Source organism: Anabrus simplex, chromosome 3 (genome assembly GCF_040414725.1).
Source record: "Anabrus simplex isolate iqAnaSimp1 chromosome 3, ASM4041472v1, whole genome shotgun sequence".
Taxonomy (NCBI): Eukaryota; Metazoa; Arthropoda; class Insecta; order Orthoptera; family Tettigoniidae; genus Anabrus; species Anabrus simplex.
The window spans coordinates 467,344,737-467,363,590 of NC_090267.1; the positions used below are offsets into that span (position 1 = coordinate 467,344,737).

Sequence of the window (18,854 nt, forward strand, 5' to 3'; positions counted from 1 at the left end):
GTGTAATCATTGAGTAAAAGTGTTTTCTCTAGTAGAAATGTGTGTTTTTTCCTATGATACTGTTTTTTTAATCGTGGCTGCAATGTACATACTACCATTATCTTCTCGAAAAATGTAGAGTCCTCATTCGAGACCGTTACAATTTTCAAAGAAAAGAAAATTGACCTGCAATATTTTGTAGAAAATGTGATTGTATTTTAGCTTTCAAAGAAGGAAAAAATATGCCGGGCTGGGTAGCTCAGGCTGTGAGCACTGGCTTTCTGGGCTCAAGTTGGTGGTGAAAAATTTCAGGCACCTTTGTATTTACAAAAATCCTAAAAACAGTGGGACATAAAACCAACATTTTTATTATCATTATGAATTTTTTAAATGAGAAATTTCCTTTACACTTCAAAATGAAAATGGATGCTTTGGGGGAGGGAGGGGGTTAAGTTAACTGTCGAGTGCTTTCTAAAAGGGTCATTACTATTTTCATGGTGTTGACCTATTATTTCCAAAATGATTCCTACATAAGTATGTAGATTTATCACCAAATTTTAATAATAGCTTGATGAGGAATAAGGTAAATGAATCAATGAAAATGGCATGTATGTGTTCGTAGCAGTGAACCTTTCCTGCAGTGACCAGAGGAACCTTGTCATTCCTTTCATGCTTGTGCCAAATTCTTGTTTTTTATTGTATGTTATATTTTAATCTAGAAATCTCCAAAGCTCCCTGGTGGTGAAGCTGTGATTCCAGTCCAGTACGAAATGAAAGGTTACAACACTCTGCTTGGCTCACACTTCGATCATTATTACCTGGAATATGAATGGTTTTCCATTGATACACCCAGTCCTGAAGTTTTTCAGTTACAACCTAGTAAGTATTTGCAATGATGAGCACAAACATATGAATTCTCTATTTATTTTTATTTTTTATTATAGCCTTGAGGTATTTATTTATTAATTTATCTATCTATCAGAAGCAGAGTTTCATATACATTGAAACCTCGGAATGCGTGTAACTTGGTCTACGAGTGTTTTGCAAGACGAGCGAACATTTTAAATAAATTGTAACTTGATAAGCGAGTGAGGTTCCGCAATACGAGCGTCACATGTGCCTAGGTTTTCTCCTCCCCTGTTCTTTTGTTGATTAGATGAACGAGGTCTTTGGTCCTGTAGTGAAGAAATACCTTTCAGAAAATAATCTGCCGCTAAAAGTCTTGCTGGTTAAGGACAATGCTCCTGCTCTTCCTCCAGGCCTTGAGGACGACTTACTGGAGGAATTCAAGTTCGTTAAGGTTACGTTCCTTCTCCCCAACACTACTCCAGCCTATGGATCAGCAAGTTATTTGGAACTTAAGAAGTTATACACCAAAGCACTATTTCAGTGATGATTCAAAGTGACCGAAGGAACAAACCTTACCCTCCAAGAGTTTGGAAGAAATCATTTCCCCATCGTGAACTGCCTGAAGATCATCGATAAAGCCTGAGGTGGAGTCACCAAGAGAACTCTCACTTCCGCATAGGGAAAGCTGAGTGTGTTCTTGGACGTGACTTTGAGGGGATTGTTGGTGACAGTGAGCGGCTGCTTGCCGATGAAATTGTGTCCTTTGGGAAGACTATGGGGCTGGAGGTGAATGACTTGAACATTGAAGTGCTGGTGGAAGAACATAGCCAGGAACTGACCACCAACGAACTGATGGACCTACATCCTGAACAACAGGAGGAGGTTATGGAAGAGACCTCGTCCGGGGAAGAGGAGGAGGAAAAGTCAATAGAATCTCTCACTTCAACTGAGATTCGGGAGAAGTGCAAAATGTGGGAAACGGTGCAAAATTTTGTAGCAAAACACGACCTGAAACAGGCTGTAGCATTACGAGTAATGAATCAGTTCAGTGACAATGCAATGTCACATTTTCGTGAAATCCTCAAAGAGGCAAAAAGCAAGTCATTGGACAGGTTCCTCATTAAACTTGCACGAAAAAGAAAAAAAGAATTCCAGTGAGCCAACAGATAGCAGTGATTCCGTCAGTGAAATTTGTGCTACACAGTAACTCTTCTCATTGTCTCCCTCACATCAACAATGATTCTATTGTAAGGAAAAATGCACTTTTGTTTTACGTTATATTTTGTTTTAGAAATGGTATTCGAATATATATTTTTGTGTTGTGGATGAATCATCCGCGTTTCAATCGTTTATGGGAAAACTTGCTTTGATATACGAGCGCTTTGGATTACAAGCATGTTGCCGGAATGAATTATGCTTGCAATCCAAGGTTCCACTGTATATAAAGATGTACAGCAAATTTCTATAAACAAAGATGAGAAAAACTTAAACTGTGCACCAAAGATTCAGATTGTGGTGCACATTTTTTATTAAGAAGGGGTCATACTTTCCAGTGTCACCTCATCTAAATGTAACTTTAAAGCTTTTCAGTCTGTTGAACACGCAAGTTAAATATTACACTATGACATACCTGTAGTCTGGCCCCGCGGTGTAGGGGGCAACGTGTCCGCCTGTCACCCGGCGGCCCCGGGTTCGATTCCCAGCTGGGTCAGGGGTTTTTAATTGTAATTGATTAATATTCCTGGCATGGGGACTGGGTGTTTGTCGTCCTTAACATTCCTTGCCTCACATTCAACACTCTACACTTCCGCAATTCCACTTACACGCAGGTTCCTCTCAAATGGTGTAGTGGCAAAAGATCTTCATAGGTCGACGCCACGAACAAATATCATTTAAAAGAAAAGACATACCTGTAAAAAGAAACCACATTAATTGTTTAGTAGTAGGTGACATAGGTATCAGCTTGCATTCGGGAGATAGTAGGTTCGAACCCCACGGTCAGTAACCCTGAAGATGGTTTTCCATGGTTTCCCATTTTCATGCAAGCAAGTGCTGTTTAATTCCTTGTTTAATGTCTTTTTTTTTTCTTTTACAGGTATATTTTAGTGTAATATTTATATTTAACTTGTGTGATCGACAGACTGAAAAGTTAAGTTACACTTGTGGTGCGCCAGAAATTGAGTGGTGAGTGCATTCCTTGTCTCCGTACATGTGGCAGGACAGAGATGACGTTCTAGCAGATGAGCTGTAGTCTGCACCTCACCACGGCAACACAAAACGGAATCCACCAAATATCCTCACTTTTGCAGATGATCGTGCACCTAGTAAAACATGAGCGCAGCCTATTTAGAGCTCCAAGTCATCCAGTATTCCATATGTCCAGCTGGTATGGATGGACTGAGCTACCTGGAGATGCAGTGAAAAAACTGACCACTGGCAGGTTTGCCCTTCCCTTCCAGAATGCTTCATATTCCAGTAGGCTCCTTCATAGGAAAAATAAATGTGCAACTTAAACAGAACAATTTGGTTCAAAGTTGTATTTTACGTCAATATAGGTAGTGATAAAATTATGAAAATGAATAATTGTATCAAGGACATTAATGGTAGCAGCAGAAACATTAACAATATCACCATTGTAGAAGTCATACTGCCAGCCTTAATGTGGATTGACATCTACTTATTAATCTTTAATCCTCCCTTGTTTGCAAATTGTCCCTTATTCTTCAGAGCTGATAGTGCTGCAGAGATGCCAACTATTACGATTTTATCGTAATAATTACGAATTACCCATCATAATTACGCCTTTACGAATCACACACCACAAATTACGATTTTTTGTTGATTTTTAAATCTAAGTGTATGAAGTGTTCAAAAGGATACACAAGGCGGCTTGAATTCTCAGAATATTATTTTCGGATTTCTCAGTAATAATTTATACCCCTTTCCTGTCCCTCGTTTAAGAATATTTCGAGTTTTCATGCGCCGAACGCAGTGTGTGCTTCCAGTTTCGGAAATATAGGCACCTGTGAAGTGGTATATCTTGCGGAGTTGTTGTCTTCGTTCGTCACATAATCAGACTTCCATGCAAGTATGCGAGTTCTTTTGTCTTTGTTTTGGCGGTAAAGTGGTGACAAACTCCGTTTACTTGTGAATACTGTGTGCGTGACTGTTGAAGATGTATTTATTGCGATTTTGGTTGCCAAATTTACATATATTGCTCTTCTAGGATATATGCTAATCGTGTGTTACGAAATGCGAAAGGTTTGAAATAATGAAGCGATTTCTTGTGCAGAAAAATACGTGTGATTACGTTACCATGATTAGTGATGCTAGTAATAAATATAGTTGAAAAATTTTGGGAGGTATACTCGGAAGAATGGCCTTGTTTAATGCATTCCTCAAAATCTCATTCACACGTCATTTGTAGTGTGTGTAGCCGCGATGTTTCGGATGCGCATGATGAAGAACAAGACTGAATTTCGTGCTAATATGAACTCCGAACTGTTAAGTGCTCTGTTAGTGCAGAAGATGCACATGATATGAAAAGAAAAAGCATGTCACCAGTGTACGTTTACCAAACAGGAACTACAAGCTTTAAATTAAATGATATGTAAGGTAGTACGATTACGGAAAAAAAAAATCTACAACCCCCCGCCCTAACGGCTGCATTACGAATTAACTTTTTTGAAAGTTGGCATCTCTGGTGCTGTATTGATCTAAATGTGTATGCAAGCTCAAAACCAGAGCTCAGATGCAGCTTTTGCTACTATGATTGGTGTAGGAAAATGATTCATTATGGATTCATGAATCTAAATTTTAATAACCCAAGTAATGGATACGCTCCGTGCAAGAAAAGATACCTTTGAACATCTATAGTGATTGATACCTCATCAGAATTTATATTTGCCTGTAGTTTCACAAGATGCTGTTCATATTAGCATTTTTGTTGTAAACCAGGCATATAGAAACTGTAAGTTCTTCACAGGTATAAGCCTCTTTGTGGTTATACTTGCAGCCTAGAACTTACAACAATATTTTGCTCATATGTATGCGTCATTGCCAAAAATCACCTATGGGTCGTGATATGTACAATTGGTTTATGAAAAAATACCAATTCTAATGTGATATAGAATTTAAAATGTTCTCGTATGTTACAAAATGGGCTTGTTGGTATATTTTTCTTTCTGCTGCGTAATTGTCTAGTGTTTCTCCTAGCCTCTTGAGAACTACTTGTTGTTCGGTTTGCACTCCTTGTATTATATGAGTGAGTGTGTATTAGAAAGTGTTTCATCAACAAGTTTGTTCATGAACAATATTCTCGTATTGACAATATAAAATTAATGCCAATACATTTGTATAAATTTTACTCCAGCAACAACGAGAACAAATTAAATGTCCATAACATAGACAATTATCAACTGCAGAAAATTGTCAATATAGCTAACGAAGCTTTAACGACAATCATACAAGTTAAGCAACATTGAATCAATACAATTAGCCAGATCTCAAAAGTTTTTTATTTTTAAAAATAATTTTAAAGGATGTTCACTAGATGAGTTTTGTCAAAATGGACTTAGATAGATTTTAGACAAATATGTTTTAACTTCGACATAATTTTATTGTTATGACTTGTAAAATATTATAAGATTTGTCAATCAGGTTTATAGGCATAATCTTAATCCAAAAGAATTGTTTCATGATCTTGTATAACCTTAAGTAAATAATAATTGGCTGATGATGCTCACGAAAAAGGTGCGAAACATGTACCATATCAACATCTTAATAAATATGTAAGTTTATATTACGTTTTTATTGTATTGAATAGGTGGTAATTAACAAAATTATAAGAATTTGTATCACATACCACTCAGTCGAGCAGCTCGTCTCCTTTCTCCCAGTTCTTCCCAGCCCAAATTTTGCAACATTTTTGTAACGCTACTCTTTTGTCGGATATCACCCAGGACAAATCTAGCTGCTTTTCTTTGCATTTTTCCCAGTTCTTGAATCAAGTAATCCTGGTGAGGGTCCCATATACTGGAACCATACTCTAGTTGGGGTCTTACAAGAGACTTATAAGCACTCTCCGTTACATCCTTACTACAACCCCTAAACACCTTCATAACCATGTGCAGAGATCTGTATCCTTTATTTACAATCCCATTTATGTGATTACCCCAATGAAGATCATTCCTTATATTAACACCCAGATACTTACAATGATCCCCAAAAGGAACTTTCACCCCATCAACGCAGTAATTAAAACTGAGGACTTTTCCTATTTGTGAAACTCACAACCTGACTTTTAACCCTGTTTATCATCATACCATTGCCTACTGTCCATCTCACAACATTATCGAGGTCATTTTGCAGTTGCTCACAATCTTGTAACTTATTTATTACTCTACAGAGAATAACATCATCTGCAAAAAGCCTTACCTCTGATTCCATTCCTTTACTCAAATCATATATATATATATATAAGAAAACATAAAGGTCCAATAATACTGCCTTTAGGAATTATCCTCTTAAATATTACAGGGTCAGATGAAGCTTCGCCTACTCTAATTCTGAGATCTATTTTCTAGATATATATAGCAACCCATTCAGTCACTCTCTTGTCTAGTCCAATTGCACTCATTTTTGTCAGTAGTCTCCAATGATCCACCCTATCAAATGCTTTAGACAGGTCAATCGCGATACAGTCCATTTGACCTCCAGAATCCAAACTATCTGCTGTATCTTGCTGGAATCCTTCAAGTTGAACTTCAGTAGAATAACCTTTCCTAAAACCGAATTGCCTTCTATCAAACCAGTTATTAATTTCGCAAACAGGCCTAATGTAATCAGAAAGAATGCCTTCCCAAAGCTTACATGCAACTCATGTCAAACTTACTGGCCTGTAATTTTCAGCTTTGTCTGTCACCCTTTCCTTTATACACAGGGGCTACTATAGCAACTCGCCATTCATTTGGTTAGCTCCTTCAACCAAACAATCAAATAAGTACTTCAGATATGGTACTATATCCCAACCCATTGTCTTCAGTATATCCCCAGAAATCTTATCAATTCCAGCTGCTTTTCTAGTTCTCAACTTTGTATCTTATTGTAAATATCATTGATATCATATGTAAACTTTAATACTTCTTTAGTATTAGTCACATTCCTCTATCTGGACATTTTCCTTGTAACCGGCAATCTCTACATACTGCTGACTGCCTTTTGAAGATCCTCACACACTCTCCTTGTTCATTAATTATTCCTGGAATGTCCTTCTTGGAATATGTTTCTGCCTTAAAGTACCTATACATACACTTTCATTTTTCACTAAAATTTGTATGACTGCCAATTATGCTAGCCATCATGTTATCCTTAGCTGCCTTCTTTGCTAGATTCAATTTCCTAGTAAGTACCTTCAATTTCTCCTTACTTCCACAGCCATTTCTAACTCTATTCCTTTCCATTTTGCACCTCCTCCTTAGTCTCTTTATTTCTCTATTATAATCAAGTGGGTGTTTACCATTCCTTACCACCTTTAAAGGTACAAAGCTGTTTTCACATTCCTCAATATGGATTGATATCTACTTAATAATCTTTAATCCTCCCTTGTTTGAAAATTGTCCCTTATTCTTCATGGTTGATAGTGCTGTATTGATCTGAATGTGTATGCAACCTCAAAACCAAAGCTCAGATGCTGCTTTTGCTACTATGATGGATGTAGGAAAATTATTCTTTAGGGATTCTTGAATCTAAATTTTTCTAAGCAAGTTATTTACCTTTTTTTCTTGGGAAGCAAGTTTTTAAAACCTTAGACCAAGGTTGGAGCGAAGATTGGGGAGGTCAGATAATTTATAATCAGTCTGTTCGATATTATCAAGTGGTTCAAAATAACAGTATTAAGATTTATTTAATTAGTTTTGTTTTATGAATTATGTTGTTCATATTGATTTTGTACTTAGCTTATATAGTAATAATAATAATAATAATAATAATAATAATAATAATAATAATAATAATAATAATAATCATCGTATGGCCTCAGCTACCGTGTGCAGACATTTCGATTTGACGCCATCTGGCTGTCTGCTCGTCAATTTCGACGTTCCGTCTTACTCTAGGTCCGCTAGATGGCAGACAGAGTAAACCGGATCTCTCTTGGGCGTCTATGGCTGAGATTTAATTTTGTCGGGTAAATACCAAATGTATCACCAGAGATCTTTTACATGCACAACACTGAAGATGTTGGGGAAGTTGATTAACTTTTTAAAGTATTTATAAATATTGATAAGTATATTATTTATACAATGAAAATGTATTGTTTTGTTTAAACAATATAAATTGAGAAATGCTCCTTACAAGAAAGGATTGAACATCTATGGTGATTTATACCTCATAAGAACTTATATTTGCCTGTTGTTTGACAAGATGCTGTTCATATTAGCATTTTTGTTGTAAACCAGGCATATAGAAACTGTAAGCTCTCCAAGGGTATAAGCCTCTTTGTGGTTATACTTGCAGCCTAGAACTTACAACAGTATTTTGCTCATATGTATGTGTCATTGACAAAAATCACCTATGGGTCGTGATATGTACAATTGGTATTTTTTCATAAACTTTATAAAAGTCATCACTGAATTATTCTAAATACCATAAAATTAATAATGTAAAAGTTGGGACAAATGGTGAGGGATGGAGGTGTGTTGTTAGTTAGTGGGACCTTTAACCATGCGAAAAGGTAAACAGCTGGTGACAAGCACACCGTGCTGTACTAGTGCCATGTTAATAGGGTGATACTGTCCGAATGGAAGACATCGCCTTCAGTGATGCACCATACACCTGACTACACTCCAACACAATGCCTTCTGGACCAAGCAGTCATGTTCATGCAAGCAGATACACTGACCCTCTCTTCCCTTGGGAGATGGTATTACCCTCTAGCATGGCTACAGGACACTTTTTTAACCCTTTCCTGCCCGCATTTTCACTCCGTTTATCCCCAGGATTCAACCTATTATTTAGAGAAAAGTGAAGCATAGCACATTGTTTCAGAAAATGTTTAATATAATAAAAACTAATGACCACAATATATTCAAATTTTCAATAATATTAGAAAACATACCAACACATTCGTATCTCTAGTCCAGGAGCCACAGGGTTGTTGGTTCATACTTCCACCCCCGTCTCTTGGTGATACTGGAGGAAGCATCCCACTCAACATAGAGCTAGGCTGCATTTGTCACATTCCCATGTTGTCTGAATCCCTCTTCCTGATGCTGCTTTCCTTCCAGCAGATGCACAATATGCACACACCTTCTTCCTTCCTGATATCTTGGTGATTTTGTGTAGATTTTTTGGGGAAAGTGTTGTCAATGGTAACGATCGTTTGCGACCAAGATGCTTCCTTGATGAAAAATTATTTATCAGCTGTCTATAGAGTGCCAATCTAAAGTTCCTTTGAGTGTTACCATGTCTGGAAGGTGCTGGTTGATTAGTATCATTATATGAAATGAAACTATTCACTATTGCAGTGTTCAGTGCAAATCCAAAAATATACCTCCGCCATTTCACCGTCTTCCTTCCCAAACTATAGTATGATCTTTTTTGATCTGATCTATCTACACCCCCCATGTATTTTGTGTATCTGTGAATTGTTAAAGGGCATGGAACATTAATTTGCTCATTTCCATTGCCAGTTTTCCTTTTACTTCAACTGTGACATTTGGATCACAGTTTGAGGAAACAGCACAGATGTCCCTGTTGTCATGCCAAACCAAAGTTGCACATCACCCACTTGAACTATTTTACTTTCTCCCCTTTTCAATTTCAGAGATTTAGGATTCTTTAGTTCAGCTGGCCAGTCTTTACGATTTGGTCTTGTAGTTGCACAAGCATATACTCCATTGTCATGTAAGTGTTGTAATAACCCCACGGATGAGAAGAAATTATCGAAATAAACATGATGGTATGACCCTAACCTATCTTCTAATAAATTCATGACAACCTGGTTTCCCAAAAACATGTCCTTATTCCTGGGTTCCTTCTTACCACGATAGATATTGCTTTTGAGAACATATCCTTTCGGAGTGGCAAGAATCCACGCTTTGAAACCCCACTTTACCGGCTTATCTTTTATATACTGTTTCATAACATTGCGTCCTTTGAATGGGATCATTGCCTCATCAATAGCTAATTCTCTGCCTGGATTGTATTTGTACTGGAAGCTGTCCATTATTTGCAAGAGTGGGAGAACTCTTTGAAGCATGTCGTAAGAGGGATCATCTCTGGCTTTTAGCTGTCTAACGTTCACAATATGAAAATATTTTGTGAGAATCTTGTATCTCTTAAGTCATACAGTTCTTTATTATAGGACACTCAATGTCTGGACTAAACCAATAATCACGTGATTCTGGAAGTGGAAAGATGCCCATGTATATAAGAATTCCAACGTAATCCTTTATTTCCTCTGAGCAAGTGTCTTCCCATTCAGTATCTATTTTACCGGATTGTGCCTGTTTGAATGCTGAATTGATATTTGTGCAATTGGCTATGTCAAGAAATAGTTTGTCTCCTCCTAACATATGTAAAAAATAATCTAGTTCTCGTGATCCAATTTCCAAATTATGGACAGGTCCAACATCACCCACATAATCATTCGGAGTAACGAAACGAAATGTTTGTGTTACCTGAATTGCCGGCGCATCACCATGAGGTCCGATTTCTGGGTATCCGTTTTCACTTACATCACTGATATCACTAAAATTATCTTCATTGATATCTTCTTCACTTACTAAAAATTCACTTCCACCACTACTCAACGATTCTGTGTCACCTTCTTCGCCTAAATTCAGCTCGTTTTCAATGTCCGCAGCACTCAATCCTGCCATGTTTACGAACGAAACAGCTGACTCGCGCGCACGGAAATTCAAGACAGATTATCGCTCTTCTTTTATTTTCTAAGCCTTGTAGATTATACTGCGTGTTTATAAATACCTTATAAACATTTCACTGCCGAAAATAATACAAAATTATCGCAAAGATCTCGGACGTGAGTAGATAATGTGGTCGGGCGCTAAGGACCGGAAGGCAACATGAAAAGACGGGCGCTAAGGGCCGGAAAGGGTTAAATCCTTGGTCCAGCTGGCTTGCCTCTTGCCAGGTTTTTGCTGAAGTCCTCAACTGTGGATCGGTGGACGGGTTCATCAGTAGAAGTGATCCATCCATGTCTTCTTGAGGTTAATGAAGAAGACTAGTCAGGCCACATGGAAAGAATATAATGAAGGTTAAAAGGACAAGAGGAAAATGAAAGGAACAATTAAACAGGTGCATATTAAAAATAATGAATGCCACAATGCAAATTTGAAAATACGAAATGAAATGGGTTCAGTGAAGGACAGGGAAGAGTACACTACCTAGATCTTTAATAGCTGACAACAATTCTTAACTGATAGTCAGTGTCTCTGCTTAAATCATTGAGATTTTTTTGCATATTTCCAGAGCTTCCTGTATGAACTTACACCTGTTGTGTTTTATATGGGTAGGAGCTCAAATATCTTGGAACACCACATGACCAAAAGATAGAATGCGCTTTGCTGTTGCCAATTTGGCTGGCTGGTTGAGATGTATATTTCTTTTATGTTCCATGTATATTTCCTTAATGTTAGTGCCAGTGTACTGGCATGTTTGACCCATGAATACTTTGGGATATACAAAATTCCTTATTTACAGCAGAGTGTAGTGTAGTGGGGACAGTGTGTCCTAGTTTGAATCTAAATGGTGCCAAAAAATAGTTTTTATCTGCAGGTACTGAAGACTCAACAGAATCCCTGGGGCAGCGGATAGGAATTGCTATCCAACGAGGAAATACTGCCAGCATTATGGGCTCATTTCCAGATAACGCTCCACTGTACGAAGTATTTTAGACTTTCAAGCAGGAAACCTTGTTCGAATGATCTCATTTTGTAAATAAATTAATTTAGTAAGTACAAAATAAAATAAAAACTGTATAATAGTTTTAATAGTGTTTTTGCAAAGGATCTTAGCGTTTTGGTATTCGGTGGTACGGATATTAAGCATGTAGGTGGTTCTTTTAACCGAGCAGTGTGGCTGCGCATGTTAATGCGCTATGGCTACTGAGCTAAGCTCTGTATTTAGAAGACAAGTGTATTTGAACTGCACCATCGGCTGTCATGAGAATGGTTTACTGTAGTTTCCCATTTTCACTTTCTGACAAATGCCTGGATAGTTCCTGTTCATAGGCCACAGCAAATTTCTTCCCCTATCCTATTCAGTTACATTCACCATCATTCATTTCGTCTTCATTAGCTCCTCGACTGAGGATGACAATGACATAGATGTTGATTCCCATGGGGAATCTGAAATATTTGTCCTGAATGAGTAAATTTATAATACCAATATAAATGGTCCGTCATTGGACATTATAAATTTTCCAGCTAACTCATTCTTGGTTGCCAGCGTTTCACCCTCGTGTGCTAGGGTGGGCTCATCAGTTGGTACCTAGCACACCTACCAATACGCTGGCTAGTGCATACCGTGGAGGCCATTGCGTAGGCTAACTGGAGCCACCGGCAGTGCCAATGCACTAAGAGACTTTGTCTCATTATCAAAAATTGATGCCTGCTTGGCCATCAGATGACATAGATGTTGATTCCCATGGGGAATCTGAAATATTTGTCCTGAATGAGTAAATTTATAATACCAATATAAATGGTCCGTCATTGGACATTATAAATTTTCCAGCTAACTCATTCTTGGTTGCCAGCGTTTCACCCTCGTGTGCTAGGGTGGGCTCATCAGTTGGTACCTAGCACACCTACCAATACGCTGGCTAGTGCATACCGTGGAGGCCATTGCGTAGGCTAACTGGAGCCACCGGCAGTGCCAATGCACTAAGAGACTTTGTCTCATTATCAAAAATTGATGCCTGCTTGGCCATCAGATGACATAGATGTTGATTCCCATGGGGAATCTGAAATATTTGTCCTGAATGAGTAAATTTATAATACCAATATAAATGGTCCGTCATTGGACATTATAAATTTTCCAGCTAACTCATTCTTGGTTGCCAGCGTTTCACCCTCGTGTGCTAGGGTGGGCTCATCAGTTGGTACCTAGCACACCTACCAATACGCTGGCTAGTGCATACCGTGGAGGCCATTGCGTAGGCTAACTGGAGCCACCGGCAGTGCCAATGCACTAAGAGACTTTGTCTCATTATCAAAAATTGATGCCTGCTTGGCCATCAGATGACATAGATGTTGATTCCCATGGGGAATCTGAAATATTTGTCCTGAATGAGTAAATTTATAATACCAATATAAATGGTCCGTCATTGGACATTATAAATTTTCCAGCTAACTCATTCTTGGTTGCCAGCGTTTCACCCTCGTGTGCTAGGGTGGGCTCATCAGTTGGTACCTAGCACACCTACCAATACGCTGGCTAGTGCATACCGTGGAGGCCATTGCGTAGGCTAACTGGAGCCACCGGCAGTGCCAATGCACTAAGAGACTTTGTCTCATTATCAAAAATTGATGCCTGCTTGGCCATCAGATGACATAGATGTTGATTCCCATGGGGAATCTGAAATATTTGTCCTGAATGAGTAAATTTATAATACCAATATAAATGGTCCGTCATTGGACATTATAAATTTTCCAGCTAACTCATTCTTGGTTGCCAGCGTTTCACCCTCGTGTGCTAGGGTGGGCTCATCAGTTGGTACCTAGCACACCTACCAATACGCTGGCTAGTGCATACCGTGGAGGCCATTGCGTAGGCTAACTGGAGCCACCGGCAGTGCCAATGCACTAAGAGACTTTGTCTCATTATCAAAAATTGATGCCTGCTTGGCCATCAGATGACATAGATGTTGATTCCCATGGGGAATCTGAAATATTTGTCCCGAATGAGTAAATTTATAATACCAATATAAATGGTCCGTCATTGGACATTATAAATTTTCCAGCTAACTCATTCTTGGTTGCCAGCGTTTCACCCTCGTGTGCTAGGGTGGGCTCATCAGTTGGTACCTAGCACACCTACCAATACGCTGGCTAGTGCATACCGTGGAGGCCATTGCGTAGGCTAACTGGAGCCACCGGCAGTGCCAATGCACTAAGAGACTTTGTCTCATTATCAAAAATTGATGCCTGCTTGGCCATCCGATGACATAGATGTTGATTCCCATGGGGAATCTGAAATATTTGTCCTGAATGAGTAAATTTATAATACCAATATAAATGGTCCGTCATTGGACATTATAAATTTTCCAGCTAACTCATTCTTGGTTGCCAGCGTTTCACCCTCGTGTGCTAGGGTGGGCTCATCAGTTGGTACCTAGCACACCTACCAATACGCTGGCTAGTGCATACCGTGGAGGCCATTGCGTAGGCTAACTGGAGCCACCGGCAGTGCCAATGCACTAAGAGACTTTGTCTCATTATCAAAAATTGATGCCTGCTTGGCCATCAGATGACATAGATGTTGATTCCCATGGGGAATCTGAAATATTTGTCCTGAATGAGTAAATTTATAATACCAATATAAATGGTCCGTCATTGGACATTATAAATTTTCCAGCTAACTCATTCTTGGTTGCCAGCGTTTCACCCTCGTGTGCTAGGGTGGGCTCATCAGTTGGTACCTAGCACACCTACCAATACGCTGGCTAGTGCATACCGTGGAGGCCATTGCGTAGGCTAACTGGAGCCACCGGCAGTGCCAATGCACTAAGAGACTTTGTCTCATTATCAAAAATTGATGCCTGCTTGGCCATCAGATGACATAGATGTTGATTCCCATGGGGAATCTGAAATATTTGTCCTGAATGAGTAAATTTATAATACCAATATAAATGGTCCGTCATTGGACATTATAAATTTTCCAGCTAACTCATTCTTGGTTGCCAGCGTTTCACCCTCGTGTGCTAGGGTGGGCTCATCAGTTGGTACCTAGCACACCTACCAATACGCTGGCTAGTGCATACCGTGGAGGCCATTGCGTAGGCTAACTGGAGCCACCGGCAGTGCCAATGCACTAAGAGACTTTGTCTCATTATCAAAAATTGATGCCTGCTTGGCCATCAGATGACATAGATGTTGATTCCCATGGGGAATCTGAAATATTTGTCCTGAATGAGTAAATTTATAATACCAATATAAATGGTCCGTCATTGGACATTATAAATTTTCCAGCTAACTCATTCTTGGTTGCCAGCGTTTCACCCTCGTGTGCTAGGGTGGGCTCATCAGTTGGTACCTAGCACACCTACCAATACGCTGGCTAGTGCATACCGTGGAGGCCATTGCGTAGGCTAACTGGAGCCACCGGCAGTGCCAATGCACGCTGGCAACCAAGAATGAGTTAGCTGGAAAATTTATAATGTCCAATGACGGACCATTTATATTGGTATTATAAATTTACTCATTCAGGACAAATATTTCAGATTCCCCATGGGAATCAACATCTATGTCATCTGATGGCCAAGCAGGCATCAATTTTTGATAATGAGACAAAGTCTCTTAGTGCATTGGCACTGCCGGTGGCTCCAGTTAGCCTACGCAATGGCCTCCACGGTATGCACTAGCCAGCGTATTGGTAGGTGTGCTAGGTACCAACTGATGAGCCCACCCTAGCACACGAGGGTGAAACGCTGGCAACCAAGAATGAGTTAGCTGGAAAATTTATAATGTCCAATGACGGACCATTTATATTGGTATTATAAATTTACTCATTCAGGACAAATATTTCAGATTCCCCATGGGAATCAACATCTATGTCATCTGATGGCCAAGCAGGCATCAATTTTTGATAATGAGACAAAGTCTCTTAGTGCATTGGCACTGCCGGTGGCTCCAGTTAGCCTACGCAATGGCCTCCACGGTATGCACTAGCCAGCGTATTGGTAGGTGTGCTAGGTACCAACTGATGAGCCCACCCTAGCACACGAGGGTGAAACGCTGGCAACCAAGAATGAGTTAGCTGGAAAATTTATAATGTCCAATGACGGACCATTTATATTGGTATTATAAATTTACTCATTCAGGACAAATATTTCAGATTCCCCATGGGAATCAACATCTATGTCATCTGATGGCCAAGCAGGCATCAATTTTTGATAATGAGACAAAGTCTCTTAGTGCATTGGCACTGCCGGTGGCTCCAGTTAGCCTACGCAATGGCCTCCACGGTATGCACTAGCCAGCGTATTGGTAGGTGTGCTAGGTACCAACTGATGAGCCCACCCTAGCACACGAGGGTGAAACGCTGGCAACCAAGAATGAGTTAGCTGGAAAATTTATAATGTCCAATGATGGACCATTTATATTGGTATTATGAGGATGACAACACGAAGGGCATCAGGCCATAAAAACATTCCATATATTTTGATCTCTCCTCATCCCCAACTCCATATCAGTAAACAGGACTGAGTGGTAGACGTATTACTTCGCAGTTTCTTTACTGCTTCATTCTCTGATTGCTTATTCCTTCCTCTGAGATGCAGGGCTCTGTAAATTTGAACATTGTTGTAACCTTTGTCTTTGAATGTGATTTTTAAGTGTGTCCATCTCTTTCTGGGTAGTTGATGGCTCATATTTGTTTCTCCTTTATGGTGACTGTCCTGAAATACCATGCTTTTTGCATGAGAATCTGCACAAAATGGTGATTAGGACTGGTTGCGTAGCGTGCCCAGGGAGCCATCTGGCTTTTTTCTCATTTGAACATCTAAGAAAGGAAGGCACCTATCGGATTCCATCTGAAACATTAAAATTGAAGGATGCTCCTGATTGAAGTGGTCCAGAAAGTGGGGAAACTCTTTAGCTTCTATTGAGACATGTTTCCTATCTTATTTTAAGAAAAATATTTTTTAAATTATTATTTATGTCATTGAAAGGTGGGGTTAGTATAGGCTATAGTAAGATCTCCACTCTTATATCCCTTTAATGCACAACTCAAACAACTGGTCAGTAATTACTTTTCAGCAAACTCTAGAAAGTTAATGTATGGAATTTTTGCTTAAGATGTTATTAATGACATATTGTGTGTGTGTCTCTCTCTCTCTCTCTCTCTCTCTCTCTCTCTCTCTCTCTCCACATAATGGAAAATAACAAATATTTGAGACATCAGACCTCTGAGGCCCATGTTGTGCATTAAAGGGATATAGGAAAGGAAACTATTGCTGGTTGCTATATGGTAAAATGCATCGGCACCCTTAGTATAGTTTATGGTTGTTTTCTGCTCTGAATAAGTCTTTGAAATTTTTAAAATACATTATTATATCTTTTTTAGATACTACCTGCACTGGATTCCCTGGACCAGGAGATAAACACTTCATTACTTTTAATCCTATGAAAGAATTTATTCATAACTATGATGACCACCTTGATACTGCATTTGACCATTTCCGTAAGACTCACAAGAAGGAATATCCTGACGATAAGGAACATGTTCAGAGGAAGGAAATATTTAGACAGAATTTGAGGTAAAAAAAAAAAGGTTACAATTATTTATACATTAAGAGGTTTATTCAGTAGTATTCATCTGCATTCATGGGAATCGTAGCACTATATAATTACATTTGAACAGTTGTCTATTTTTAGTATGTAACTTTCAGAATCTATTCAAACATGTTTCATATCTTATTTTATAAAAAAAAAGAAAAACATATGTTTAGATATGTAACAGTATTTATATTACTAGTGTCTGGCTCCATGGCTGAATAGTCAGCTCAGTGGCCTTGAATTCAGAAAGTCCTGGGTTCAATTCCCGGCTGGGTCGGGCATTTTAATTTTGTCTGGTTTACTCCTACATCTCGGGGGATGGGTGTTCGTGTTCATCTTAACCCCTCAGCGCTGACCTCTATACGTGGTATAGACCCTCTTTTCTTCCGTAGCCGCCGACCTCTATACGTGGTATAGACCCATACATGGTTTCACATTTACGGCTATAGCGCGAAGAGTTTTGGAGTTATGGATACGCATATTGTTGTGTTTCCAAGAAGAAATTTTGGAGTTTATCAGTGTTGTAAAATAAGAATTGAAGATCGTTAAAATGTAGTTGTTTTTGCAAGGATACATATTTGTCAAGTAAGTCTGAGCCTTAATCTCTGTTTTTCTTTTAAGTCTGTTTGCTTCATTCTTTCCCGCAGAATAAAATAAAGAAATGATGATCTGAGTAGTTTGTCTTTTCGCATGATGCTCTTTGCTCTATTTGTACAGTGACAGTGCGGTTTATTTGTTATATTTACCTTTATTTCTCGGTTTGTAATATTTTCGTAACTCTCCACGAGCGCTCTGTGTAGGCATCAGTTAGTTCTGCTTTCTGTCATACGATATGAGAACCAACTGTGCATGGTGTAGATCACATTTGAAAGACGATGTCTCAACCTTTTATCTGAAATATGTATCGAGTTGGTTTATTTCGTCATAAATGTTATTCCCCTCATCAGTTTCGTATTGCTGCCTTCGGTCTCGCTGCAGCTTCATCAGTCCGTGTGACGCGCCGCACTCAATGGCTAGCTCCAGCTGTGGTTTGACTGACAGTAACGTGCTTGATATATTGTATAATTCAGATGAAAGTTTAGTCGGAAGTAGTAGTGACAGTATTAGCAGCAGTGACAATGAAATAGATGATTTGGCTGTGGCGGATGCAGTGGTGAATGATGAGAGCGACGATGAGGAGGAACCAGTACTTGGAAATTTCGTGTGGGAGATTATGGATAATTACACAGGTCAGAGGGAAGTTTTCAACAGTGAATTCAGACCAAGAGGTGGTGCACAAAATATCAGGGGAATCGTTGAATGTTTTGAAACATTCTTTGATATTAGCATAGTAGAGTTAATTGTGAAAGAAACTAACAGGTATGCAGAGCAATATCAAAATGCTCGTGGAAATCTTTTTTCGTTTCGGTCACCCGTTCGAACCTGGACACCTGTCACAGTAAATGAAATTTATACTGTGTTAGCTTTATTTCTGCTGATGGGCATTGTACAAAAGCCAACATCTCGGTC

At 39.0% G+C, this 18,854-nt stretch overlaps 1 protein-coding gene across 1 annotated transcript in view; it reads left to right on the forward strand.

Moving 5' to 3' along the window:
- CtsK1 (C1 family peptidase 26-29-p) overlaps window positions 1-18,854 on the forward strand; it is a 141,261-nt gene that overhangs the window by 54,765 nt on the left and 67,642 nt on the right. Inside the window, exons 5-6 of the mRNA XM_067143587.2 lie at window positions 699-858; window positions 17,134-17,326. Coding sequence (XP_066999688.1) covers window positions 699-858; window positions 17,134-17,326 — 353 coding nt within the window. The remainder of the gene's footprint in view (window positions 1-698; window positions 859-17,133; window positions 17,327-18,854) is intronic.